The following is a 14,516-nucleotide window of genomic DNA, read 5'->3' on the forward strand; positions in this document are numbered from 1 at the left end:
TTTTGATATCCTTTCTTCAAATTGCATTTGCTCACTCATGCGTGAATGAGAAATAATCTAAGTAATATCAGATGAAAGAGGAGATTCTTAGCTTTAAATTGGTTGGTCATTTGTCTATTTTATTTATGATTAAGTAATGATAAATGATCGCTAAATCTCGGTTTCGTTTTTTCTGGGACGCACTGTATATGATTTACGGGTGTTATAATTGGTTGATTTTGTTTTACAGATAATGAGGAACCTGTTATAAATGGCTGCCCACCTTCGATGTCTGTATCAATGGAAAGAGGTCGAGATTACGCTACGGTGTCTTGGATTGCACCAGTTGTAACGGACAATTCTAATAGCGTCACACTAACATTCAATGAAGCCAACACCTGGACAAATCCTGACAACTTTCCTGAAGGAATCACCTCTCTTTCCTATACAGTTGAAGATGCCGCTGGAAATACAGCTACCTGTATGTTCAGCATATTAGTTATAGGTAGAACCATCATTCTTTCCATTTTGAATGTATGTTATAAATTATTTTCGGAAATGTTACCTAGAGAGGTATTATTTAGGCGACGTTTCGACTAGTGTGTTCTTGTCGGCCTCAGGAGAATGAGCAAAGTTTGTAAATGCAGGCGTTATATACTCTGTCGAAGTGCCGTCTGCACGGTATCTCGCCGGGTACATGTGTCTGATTGTTGTTGTTATTATTTTGAATAGGCAAACTAGTCAGTTTTGACTATTGTTGGCTAGATAAAGTGACATGACATCCACATATGCGGACGTGGGTGACAACACACGAAATTGGGCGCGCAAAACCAGTGACGACCGGAAATGATTACTGACGGCAATTCATTTTTCTTTGCCACTTTCATTCACGTTTTCAAAAAAAATTCAAATTGTCTTTTGTATCATCGGATTGAATAAAAAGTGCCGTCTGCACGGTATCTCGCCGGGTACATGTGTCTGATTGTTGTTGTTATTATTTTGAATAGGCAAACTAGTCAGTTTTGACTATTGTTGGCTAGATAAAGTGACATGACATCCACATATGCGGACGTGGGTGACAACACACGAAATTGGGCGCGCAAAACCAGTGACGACCGGAAATGATTACTGACGGCAATTCATTTTTCTTTGCCACTTTCATTCACGTTTTCATAAAAAATTCAAATTGTCTTTTGTATCATCGGATTGAATAAAAATTTAGAGGATTAGAGAATGAAAACAATAAGATTCATGAAAAATGGACCGAATCTCTTTTGACAAATGAGTTCTTAAGAAGAGTTTAGTTGAAAAGGGGGTTAGGTCCACTCCAAGAAAATTATTTGCTTAATCCTCTAATACTTTTCAAGATATTCTTTTCCAAAAAAAAAATTGTGTGGACCTAACCCCTTTTGCAACTAAACTAAAATGAACATAACCCTTTTTGACAAAGGTGATTTTTCTTTGCCGTTTTAGTTAACTTTTTAATAGGCATTTCAACTTTTCTTTGCTATCATCTTTTAGAGCTACTTAAGATCTATGCAATCAAATTTGATGAAAAATGGACCTAACCCCTTTTGCAAGTGGGCTCTTCAATTACGGATGTTATTTTTGGTTGATTTTGTTTCTACAGATAACGAGGAACCTGTTATACGTAACTGCCCACCTTCCAAGTCTGTATCCATGGAAACGGGTCGAGACTACGCTACGGTGTCTTGGATTGCACCAATTGTAACCGACAATTCTAATAGGGTAACAATGACCTTCAATGAAGCCAACGCCTGGACAAATCCTGACAACTTTCCTGAAGGAATGACCTCACTGTCCTATACAGCTGAAGATGCCGCTGGAAATAAAGCGACCTGTATGTTCAGCATAGCAGTTATAGGTAGATCCATCATGTTGTATCAATTTTAAATGTAGATCATAAATTATTTCGGGAAATGTTACTCAGAGAAGTATTATATAGGACTTTAATCGCTTATGCAGTTCCGTGAGCTGTAATAATAGGGATTTTTATACAGCGTCGTATGAAGGATTCAAGAGTAGATTAGACAGTAGCGGACCGTGACCCCGATGAGACAAAGCATTGGAGGGGCACAGCATTGTTCACAAACAATACAGTGGCCCTCCAATGCTTTTTGTCACGGTCCGCCACTGAGAGCAGATATATTATCAAGTGCTCTTCATGTTGAAGGGATGGTCCGGGCTGAATGTATTTACAGCTTAATAAATAGAATAGAATTCACTGAGGAAAATGCCGCAAATCTCACAAAATTCGGATAACAAATAAAGTTATTGAATTATAAATTTATTCAATACTCTTTTTTGTTAACTTGAACATTTTAATAGTATTTCCCAAAACATTGTCAATGTTAATTTACCCTAAATAAACTTTGACCTCGATCATGTTACCTAGGTTTCAGGTATTATATTCATTGCTACTTCTTCACTCTTACATGATGTATGTTAGAGTTGTTGATTAGACTTTTTTGCTAATCAGCAAACTTCTTCTTAATCTTTTCATTATTTTGCCATAATTTCCCAATTATGCTGGCAAATATCATTTACAAATTTATTTATTTACCTGAATTATATTATATTTCATTTTAATTTCTTTTACCTTTGATTTTTCCTTCGTAAGTAAGAAAATAAGAGACTTTTTGTCAACCCAAGTAAGAAGATTTGCATTATTGCTTGGGAGAATTTGTAATTATTCAAATCCTGTTATTATGTGAAACAAAGTATATTATGGTACCTTTAATAATTATTATTTAAAACGAATTATGTTGTAGTACCTATGGAAGACATGAATCCTATTTTCAAGGGGTTATAGGATCCTTCATCAAGTTCAATTATGTGCTTGACAGGACAAACAGGAAAGGGTTTATGTCTTTCAATGACAATGGTGTATTGAGTCAATTTAGAAGAGGCAAGATATGGCAGATCGCTTAATATGTATAAAAAAATTGTGAAGCGAACATTTTAATATTATTTCCCAAAACATTGTCAAGGTTAATTTACCTTAAATGGACTTTGACCTCGATCATGTTTCCTAGGTTTCAGGTATTATATTTATTGATACTTGCTCACTCTTACATGATGTATGTTAGAGTTGTGTAAGACATGTCCATACACTTCCTTTAATAGACATGATGGCATTTTAAAACCTAACCTTGGTTACAATATTGACGACGCCGCAGCTTTCGCTTGTCAATTTTTTTTAACTTGATATCATCTACAGAATTCACTTCCGCTGGCAACGTGCTGGGTGTGGATGGATTGGTTGTTTTCTTGTCACATTTTTACTTTGCTGTATGATTTTTTATTTTGTTTTATTTTATTTTATTTATTTATTTTTTTTTTGGGGGGCATCCTGTTTGTGTCGTAATGGCATCTTGGAAAGTTAATGATATTGATTTGTTTCATTTTTGCCAGGGTAAAAGCAAAGAGATATGGGGTTCATGGGTGTGGCTGTCCTTGAAATGCCCGTTGTTAGGGTAATTGTCTTACCAAGGATGATAAGGAAAGTTTGGAAAATTCTTTGCACCCCCACCCTCCTTAAAAATGATAATTAGGAGGTGAAGAATGATTTTGCCAAGCGTTATACCTTTAACTTTTTTTCTGGGCAAAAATTGTTATTTTTTGTCTCGCCTGCGAAGCAGAGTGAGACTATAGGCGCCGCTTTTCCGACGGCGGCGTCAACATCAAATCTTAACCTGAGGTTAAGTTATTGAAATGACGTCATAACTTTGAAAGTATATGAACCTAGTTAATAAAACTTGGCCATAAGCTTGATCAACTATTACTAAACATCCTATTAGAGTTTCATGTCACATGACTAAGGTCAAAGGTCATTAAGGGTCAATGAACTTAGACCATGCTGGAGGAATCAACATCGAAATCTTAACCTGAGTTTAAGTTTTTGAAATGTCATCATAACTTAGAAAATATATAGACCTAGTTCATAAAACTTGGACATAAGGTTAATCAAGTATCACTAAATATCCTGCATGAGTTTCACGTCACATGACCTAGGTCAAAGGTAATTTAGGGTCAATGAACTTTGGCCAAATTGGGGATATCTGTTGAATTCCAATCATAACTTCGAAAGTTTATAGATCTGATTCATGAAACTTAGACATAGTAGTAATCAAGCATCACTGAACATTTTGTGCAAGTTTAAGGTCTCATGATTAATGTCAAAGGTCATTTAGGGTCAATGAACTTTGGCCGAATTGGGGGTATCTGTTGAATTACCATCATACCTGAAAGTTTCTGGATCTGATTCAGGAAACTTGTACATTGGAGTAATCAAGTATCACTAAACATCCTGTTACAGTTTCAGGTCACATGATCAAGGTCAAAGGTCATTTAAGTTCAATGAACTTTGGCCATGTTGGGTTTTTTTTGTTGAATAACCATCATATCTCTGTAAGTTTATTTGTCTAGTTCATAAAAAGTGGACATAAGAGTAACCATGTATCACTGAACATCTTGTGCGAGTTAGAGTAGTATTGAAAGTCAGCACTGCTGCTATATTGAACCGCGTGATGCAGGTGAGATGGCCAAAGGCATTCCAGTTGTTAGCCTCTTGCCTACACTACTGATATATCGAAGTTACTTTAATTGTTATTTATGTCATTATCATCATTATTAACGGAAATATTCTTCGTCTTATTCAAATTATTTTTTGTATTATTACTTCTACTATTCTTAATCGTAATCATCATCATTATTATTATCAATATCATTATTATCATTACTACAGTGCGCATAAAAAAACAAGTGGAATGCCTCTGTCGGTCTCACCTGCATCACGCGATTCAATATACCAGCAGTGCTGACTTTGAAAACTACTATAACTCGCGAAAGATGCTCGGTGATACTTGGTTACTCTTATTTGCACGTTTTATAAACTAGAACAATACACTTACAGATATATGATGGTAGTTCAACAAATACCCCCAAGGTGGCCAAAGTTCATTGACCTCACATGACTTTCGACCTTGATCATGTGACCTGAAACTCGCACAGGATGTTTAACGATACTTGATTACTATTATGCCCAAGTTTCATGAATCGGACCCATAAACTGTCAAAGTTATGATGGTAATTCAACAGATACCCCCAATTTGGCCACAATTCATTGACCTTTGACATTGGTCATGTGACCCAAAATGCGCACAGGATGTTCAGTGATCCTTGATTACTCTAATGTCCAAGTTTTATGAACTACACCAACATACTTTCAAAGTTATAGAGTAATTCAACAAATATCCCCAATTTGGGCAACGTTCATTGACCCTAAATGACCTTTGACATTAATCATGTGACCTGAAACTTGCACAGGATGTTCAGTGATCCTTGATTACTATTATGTGTTAGTTTCATGGTAATTCAACAGATACCCCCTTTTCGGCCAAAGTTCATTGACTTTAAATGACCTTTGACCTTGGTCATGTGGCATGAGGCTCAGCAGGATAATCAGTAATTCTTGATTAACATTATGGACAAGTTTCATGAACTAAGTCCATTTGCTTTCTAAGTTATGCTGTCATTTCAAAAACTTAACCTTCGGTTAAGATTTGGTATTGACGCCGCCGCCGTCGTCGGAAAAGCGGCACCTATAGCCGCACTCTGCTATGCAGGTGAGACAAAAAAGGGACAGTTTTGAAAAGTAAAAAAAAAATTGTTTCAAATTATCATTTCTATATTTTGATGTTAATAAATGCTCTAAGATCTTATCTTTGAAATGCCATTTAAAAATAGATTTTGTTCATGCTTGAGCGAACACGGGAGGTCGGGGTTTCCGAAGGAGGCTTGCGCCAAAATGGCCGAAATGAGAAATTTGATGATTAGAATTTTCGCTAATCAGCAAACTTCTTCTTAATCTTTTCATTATCTTTGCAATAATTTTCCAATTATGCTGTCAAATTTTGTTTACAAGTCTATCTATTTACTTGAATTATATTATTTTTCATTTAAACTTCTTTTACCTTTGATCTTTACTTCATTAGTAAGAAAAGAAGAGACTTTGTCAACCCAAGTAAGAAGATTTGCATTATTAATTGGAAGAATTTGTAATTATTCAAATCCTTTTATTATGTAAAACAAATTATGTTAAGGTACCATTGATAAATATTATGTGAAACAAATTATGTTATGGTACCTATAAAAGACATGAATCCTATTTTCAAGGGGTTATTGGATCCTTCATCAAGTTTAATGATGTGCTTGACAGGTCAAACAGGAAAGGATTCATGTCTTTCAATGCAATGGTGTATTGAGTCAATTTAGAAGGAGCAAGATATGACATATCGGTTAAAATGTATGAAAAAGTTGTGAAGCGAGCAAGCAAAATTCCACTTTTTTATCAAAATATCAAATTTTGTGATATTTACAGGATATTTGGAAAATGATATCATATTACACTTTCTATGTTTTCTGTTATTTTCCTTTCCACCCTTTTTCCTTGGTCATATGTTTTTATTGGGGGAGGGGGACCCTAAGCCCCACCCCTCAGTATGCCACTGTTCAAAGGCACCATAACCTTTGTAGCACACAAGGAAATGATTTGAAAAAATCCCATACTTTGTTTTAAAAAATGTTCTTACCTAAAGAAGGAATATTCAGAGCTAAAAGAGAACATATTAAGAAGGAACAACAGCAGAAATATTCAAGCAAATAAGTAAACTTGAAAAATTAAATTATGGCAAAGATAATGAAAAGTTTAAGAGGAAGTCTGCTGATTAGCAAGAAGACCGACCATCATATTTATCATTTTATGCCATTTTGGCGCAAGCCCCCTTTTTACCCCAGACAAAACATTCCTTGTTCACTAAAGCATGAAGGAAACTAAATTATTTTGATGGCATTTGAAGGATAAGACTCCCAGAGCACGTATTTACACCAAAATATAGAGATCATAATTTGGAACAAACATTTTATAGACTTTTCAAATCTCTCCGGTTTTTTATACGCACTGTATAATGATAATCAATACGTTGATTTCATCTACAGAATTCACTTCCGCTGGCAACGTGCTTGGTGTGGGTGGATTGGTTGGATTAGCTGTAGGAGCCTGTGTTCTTGTTGTCACATGTTTGCTCTGCTGCATGATTGCTTTAAGAACGACTCGCAAGGGCATGAAGGATGGGGTAAGTATATTTCTCAATTATACACTGCAAAACTCTTATTTATTTAATACTTGCTCGCAATCTTTATACAGTTGAGGCCAGAAATTGACATACACCCAGAGAATTCAATAGAAAAGTTGACACTTGCCACACATCACATAATTTATTGTATATGATAAATATTTGAGCTATCATAACGAATCGAATGTGCCATGCCCCTTCCTTCATTACATTGTTTTGTCATTAGATTTTGAACAATATTTAGGTGTCATGTTTTCCTCAAAATCTTCACATTTTAGACAGATTCAAAATGGAAACTTGGCAAAAAACATTTCCCATTTGTACTAGTTACTTCTCAACACAAACTTTTCAGATTACACTCTTTTGTTCAGTGGTAACATATCATGATAAAGCATGTAATATAAATCATAAATTTAACATTTTCGATTTCTGTGAAACGATGTTTAAAATTATAATAAACAATAGAATTCATTTGTCACGAATATTACTTTTTTTCTTTAGAGAAAATTCCACCTGAAATATACTTTTATCCCAACGCCATCCCCATCATGTGAGAGAGCTTAATATGTTCTTTCATTTGATATCAAATTCGTCATGGTAGTATTTATATTTCTGAAGATATAGTACGGGTAAATTTTACGATGCTTCACAAACTATGTAACAAATCTCACTGAAATGGGTGTATGTAAACTTTTGGCCTATACTGTATGTCCACACCAGAGAAGTATTGAAACAACACCAGATTTGAATCAAACCGATGATGTTTTAATACTGATTGGTGATGTATAAACACCTGTCTGGAGTTAGATTAATACCGAACCCGGTATTGTTAAAACTTCATTGGTATGGACATAGATAGATTCCGGGCTGGTGTTAAATCAACACCGGTGTTTTTGCAGTGTATGTAGTGTTTATTTCCATGCCCAGCACTAAACATTGACATATCCTGATTGCAGCTGGTGTATTTTCTGTGAGACTGCATCTAAACGCAATTCGTGAAAATAAAACGCAAACGATGAATGTCTCTTGCATTTCAGCCAGCACTAATGGCTTAGTTTGGTTTAATTAATTATGGTTCTGTTTGGTAATGATCTTGTTGATAAAGCATTCAATAGATATGTAATATTCTAGCTTGTTTATAGACAATTCATTTTTCCCATATGCTCTTATCCTACCTTACATACAAGGTAGGTAACAATGTAGGAAGATCATAATTGACTGTTGTTATAATATCATTGTTTATCATCCGCAGGAGTTAGGAAGAGGTGACCCAGTTCGTCTATCATCATTCCGTGCAAGACGTGAAGGTAATGCTTTCAGACCTTCTGACAGTGGCTTCTTACGCCCCTACATAGCCTCAAGTAACTTCCGGTCAGAATACATGTAATGCTCAAGTGTGGTTATCGTCTTACGATTTTTTTTTTCTTTTAAAACGTTTCGTGTCTTAAAATATCTCCGCCGATAGAGAATATTTATGTACTGTGACGTCAGACCTTGGTACCTCACTATATATCTACCGTCCATGTAATCTGACGTCATTGATAAACAGTTAAATGATCAAAATCGCAAGAGTAAGTCTCCAGGCCGCACTGTACCGTGAACCATGGCACAGGAGGAGCAAGGAAAACGGGATCTCCGAACGGTAACACGACATCACCACCTGCTACGGTTTCAATATCTGAAAGGGTTAGAATTAGGATAATAGAAATATAATTATTGGTTGACAATAACGTAAAGGTAAAACTTGGGGTCTATTTTACTTTTGGATGTTAGGTTTTATGTTTGGCTTAACGTTCAGATTTTTCACTGGAGCAAATGTCATGGAGCCATCTGAACATCCTATGATGGTTTTAGTACTTTAAAATGATAAATGCATTATGTGGTCAGGTCGGCAATAAACAGACTAAAACAAAAAATCAACAATAAACAGACTAAAAGTAGGGGATGAAATTTTAACCGATACTTTGAAAGTGAATACTCACATTAAGAATTTCTATGCAAACTTATATAAAACAGAAGACCCCAAATTGTTTAATAACTGTAAGTTTTTGGAGTCAAATTGTATACCCAAGTTATCGCCAAACCAGCGTGACTTATGCGAGAAAGAATTAACTCTTTCGGAATGTACTTCTTCTTTATTTGCCATGGCAAAGAACAAATCACCCGGTAACGACGGAATAACCGTCGAATTTTATTGTCATTTTTGGAGCAAACTTGGACCGTTGGTCGTAGATACTCTTAATTACAGTTTTGAACGAGGCATGATATCTACGTCACAGAGGCAAGGCATAATTACACTTATAGCAAAAAAGAGGAAGGATAAAATGTTTATTGAAAATTATAGGCCCATAACTCTCTTAAATGTTAATATCAAGATCGGCTCCAAAGCATTAGCACAGAGACTGAAAAATATTTTACCATCTATCATTCATCCTGATCAAGTAGCTTTTGTTAAAAATAGATACATAGGTGAAGCCGTGAGAACAGTACTTGAGACAATGTTCTATACTAGGCTTAAGCGTTTGGGCGGTATTTTATTAAGCCTCGATTTTAAAAAAGCATTTGACTCATTGAACCACCAATGTTTGATAGAAGTTTTGAAATGTTTTAACTTTGGAAATAATTTTTGCAATTATGTCAGTGTTCTTTACAAAAATATTGAAAGCTGTGCGATGAACAATAACGTCTCAACTGGATATTTTACGGTAGGAAAAGGAATACGACAGGGGGATCCTTTATCTCTATATCTTTTTATATTAGCTATAGAAACGCTAGCCATAAACATAAGAAAAAAATGAAAACATTCAAGGAATAAGATTAAAAAATACTCATGAAATTAAGTTGTCTCTGTACGCCAATGACATAACGGTTTATTTGTCAAACTTTGAGTCGTATCATCACCTCACGGAAGCTCTAAATGATTTTCAATTATGTTCATCACTCTCACTGAATTACGATAAGACGAAAGCAATGTTTATAGGACAATTCATTTTGCAAAAACCATCTATACCAATAGATATAAAGTTTTTTTACGTTTTGACAATTCTTGGAATCGACATCTCTTACTCTTTTGAGGATAGAATGGCGCAATTACAAAGAATTTTATCCAACATTAAATCTCAACTAAATTTATGGAAAGCCAGGAATTTATCATTATACGGGAAAGTCCAAATTGTAAAAACTTTTACTACCTCTCAGCTGTTATATGCAGCCAGCATATTATCTATACCTTATTCATTTATTTTATAAGGTGAACACATTACTGTATGAATTCATTTGGGGTGTTCCTGATAGAGTAAAACGTGAAGTTTTGGTTAAAGAATACGATGAAGGGGGGTTAAAGATGACTTGCCTCAAATCGATTATTCAAGCTCAGAAAATGAAATGGGTTTCGAAACTTTTCTCTTCAACTTCGAAGGGCTGGAAAGGTATATGTATAGAATTGTTGTCACTTGTCGGTGGAGAATACATTTTTTATTGTAATTTTGATATGAAATATTTCAATATTGAAGTGTCAAATTGGTTGATGGACATTTTACAAACATGGTGTTTATTGGAAAGGAAAATAGATATTACCAATGAGTTTATATGGAACAATCAATATATCACATTTAAAGGAAAATGTATCTATAGACCAAACATAAAAGAAAAGGGATTCACCAAAATTACTGATATGTTAGATGAATTTTGACGCCCACTACGCTAGAGGGAAGCGAAGGAAAGGGGGTTAAAGTTTACTGAGTATTTTGAATTGTTAGATTGCTATGAAATAATGCCAGGGAAATGGAAAGTTTTCTTTTTACAACAAGACTACCATCATCTTGTAAAAGAACCTGAGGATTTCCCTTCTCTTTTCTGTGAATCTGCATTTAGACAAATTCAGAATATATCGACAAAGCAATTTTATCGCACTTTTTTAAACATTAATAACTCTGAAACCTCCAAGGTGTTTACTCACTTTAATCAACTTTACAACATCGATAGGCAACAGACTTCCAAATTGTTCACTCTTCAATTACGAATCACAATTGACACCAGACTTCGAATCACACACTATAAAATTTTAAATAACTTAATACCTACAAATGAATGGCTCACAAAAATAGGAAAGAAGACCAATGCATTATGTTCTTTTTGTAATGCGACACCCGAGACATTGGATCATTTGTTTTTTTTGTATGCCCTAAAATAGCATCCTTTTGGAATGCGTTGCGTACGAGAGTGACTGACTTTAGTCCTAATTATTTCCTTTCACGAGAAACTGTTTTATTTGGATTACTAGAACCACTTACTCCATCCACCTTAGCATTTAATTTTCTAATTTTACTTGGTAAACAATTCATTTTGCGATGTAATACCAAGAGACTCTCCCTAGTTTCAAACAATTTAATTATTATCTTTTATCTTATAAAGTTACCGAAGAAATAATTGCAAAAAAGAAAAACAAACTCAATAAACACAATGTAAAATGGCAAAACATAAACAAATATTTTTCCATTGCATAAATTGTAACCACTGTAGATTCATATTTTGTGTTATCCTTTTTTGTGACTTTGTTTTATCTTCTGTTCATGTTGTAGTGGTGCTTCCGGTCATGTTAATACATGAAAATGTCATAATTTTTTGTTGTTGTTGTTGCGCTATACCCCGGCGATGCCGCCAGGTCGACTCTGGACCGTTAGGTATGGCCGTACCCTCCCTTTTTCGGTTAATGGATCGTCCTGTCGGCAGCGCTGGGGTACAATTTTCTTGTAAATTAAGATTATGTTGTATGTACTTATACAATGTTCTTTTTTATTGAAGTGCAACGATATGTTTTGTATATTTTGATTATTTTTTATGACGAATAAAAACTGCAAAGTTAAAAAAAAAATCTTTCCCCGTAGAACCTTTCCTTTTCAGGTTTCGTATGAAAAATCTGACCTTGATATTTGTTTACGAAAACTAGCGATATTATATCATAAGAAGGTGAAGGGATTGACGTAATTACAATTTTATAAATACGTTTTAATTTTCTTACATCATTTTATGTGGTACGTAGCCTAAGTTTAAATCAAACTGACTAAATCATGCACACTTGTTTACTATTGCTTTAGAGCAAAGCCATGGCGGGTCATTGAGTTTATAAGAATGATATGCTTTAAGTCTCTCAGGAATAGCTTTGATGCATTCACTTGGGATGTGGTCTTAGTAGCCTCTAAAGCCTGTGAGTATCTGATCTGCCATCTGCGAACTTTATATGGTGTAAACTTAAGGGACTTGCATGTAAAGTCTACCACCTGTGGAGTTTCTACGGGTTTGGCCAGTTACTTTATTATGTTATTTTTACACCTTCCCTTTGCACCGCTAGTCTGTATCAATTTGTCATTTATGGTTCAGGGATGTTGATAAATTTATGTTATTATAATTACTTTCATAGCTATATTATCACGTTTTAATGTGTATGTCATTTACAGGCATTTTACCCATAGTAGGTTGTCTTTTGATAAATGTTTCATGTCTAGCATTCTCTCGAGGGCGATTCCATATGTGTCGTACGGGACATTTTGGCATAAAATTTCTAGTTTTCTAGCCGAATGCATGAGCAATAAAATGTTTGTTTTTGTCAATGAGAAATTTAAAGTGGGTAGTCGTGTGAAAAGCTAAAAACCGTTACAAAAACTGATAACAATAAATAAATATTAGGTTTTAATAAAATAATAGGTGAAAATGTTGTATGTCGTACGGGACGCAGAAATGTCCTGTACGACACGCAACACTTAAAACTCTGATTCCCCTATGGAAAAGATAAATCTGTTGCTTATCAGTTTTTTGCGTGTCTACCCAGGAGTACCTTCCTATTGGCACATAGCAAATTGAAATTCTGCGTTTGTTTGGCAGCAGGTTGAGACATGTTAGTAAAACGGCTGATTCTTCTAGCATGGGATCGCCCTCGAGTGCTTAGTGGTTTAATTGACTCACCGATTTCATTATTGCTTTGATTGGTGTTGGCCGGGTGACTATTTATAATGGCACTTAACGTTCTTTCTTGTTTTCCTTGCTTATTTGTGTAATTTTATACCTGTGATATGTGCGTGTCATTAATCTGATCAATTTTGGTAAAAGTAGGTGTAATGTGGTGCACGTTAGTGTTGTATTTGTTTTACAGATAATGGTGGGAATGCAGATGATAATATAACAAAAATACGGTCACATTTATTTGTTGTGTTGTTTTGCTGCAAAGATATGATTTGAATCCTTTCGCCGTGAAGACAGTAATTTAGTCTTGATATTGTTATTGAGAATTTTTTGTGTGTTTGACATATTATTTAAATATTATACAAAGAAATAGAAGAGTTTTCTTTTCATGGGGTACAAGTAGTTTAATTGGAGGTATTCTGTTGACCTAGTGATGCAAATAATGGCAGTTTGATAATAGTGTTTATTGTCTATACATTATAATGAATATACTATTGCAAGTCTAGAAACGTTTGAATAATCCTTGCACTTTTGTGAGGAAAATATATGTGATTTGTAGTAACGGTTGATGGGAAGATCTTGTCATTAAAATTCTTATTAAGAATTAATGAGAATGTACGCCTGTGTTATTTTTATATCCTCGCTATCTTTACTTTGTGTTTTTGCTATAATAGAGCCGATAAGCCGAATACTTTTCTGTGCTAATTGTGACTAACGCATGAAACATTCACAAGTATTAGTATAAACCGCAATATTTATTTTAAAGATGAAAGATAAATTTTTAAATGCCATTTTCGAGTTTTTCAGACATAAAATCAAGATACACAAATATACATAAATTTTACGACAACATAAAGAAATACTGGAATTAGAAACACTATTCCAAATTACATGAAAATAATCACATGCCTGAGGTAAATAATACATACCTACGTTTATTGTGAAATCAATCATCACTGCACTACAGTAATTCTATAACCATATATCATTTAATTCATTATCATAATTAATCTAAGATTTCATTATTATTATCATTTGTATCATTGATATTAATATGATGTTACTTTCAATGATATTATTCACACAAAGAAGCAATGAAAATTTATATTACACTCATCAAAAAAAAAATATTGTGTAAAGAAATGGATAAAGAGAACAATGGTAGGCGTAGCGTAAATCAAGGTTCCCCAGAGCTATCTACTCTTTACACAATATTTAAAACAAAAGAGTTGCCAAAGCTGTTGTGCATGTATAGCTTCACACACACACACACACACACACACACACACACACACATATATATATATATATATATATATATATATATATATATATATATATATATACATATATATATATGTGTGTGTTTACTTATCTATTTATTCAAACATATTTATTCAGGATGACAAGATCAGTTTACAA

At 34.2% G+C, this 14,516-nt stretch overlaps 1 protein-coding gene across 3 annotated transcripts in view; it reads left to right on the top strand.

The window, feature by feature from the left end:
* Positions 1-9,274, top strand: part of LOC121417247 — a 60,856-nt gene extending 51,582 nt beyond the window's left edge. For 2 of the 3 annotated variants that reach the window (XM_041610888.1, XM_041610889.1), the window contains 4 exons: positions 230-484; positions 1,610-1,864; positions 7,000-7,136; positions 8,389-9,274. In XM_041610888.1, the coding sequence (XP_041466822.1) occupies positions 230-484; positions 1,610-1,864; positions 7,000-7,136; positions 8,389-8,523 (782 nt within the window). In that variant the 3' untranslated portion in view covers positions 8,524-9,274. The remainder of the gene's footprint in view (positions 1-229; positions 485-1,609; positions 1,865-6,999; positions 7,137-8,388) is intronic. The other variant, XM_041610890.1, reaches the window with a different exon arrangement.
* Positions 9,275-14,516: the final 5,242 nt, after the last annotated feature.

Source organism: Lytechinus variegatus, chromosome 6, assembly GCF_018143015.1.
Source record: "Lytechinus variegatus isolate NC3 chromosome 6, Lvar_3.0, whole genome shotgun sequence".
Taxonomy (NCBI): Eukaryota; Metazoa; Echinodermata; class Echinoidea; order Temnopleuroida; family Toxopneustidae; genus Lytechinus; species Lytechinus variegatus.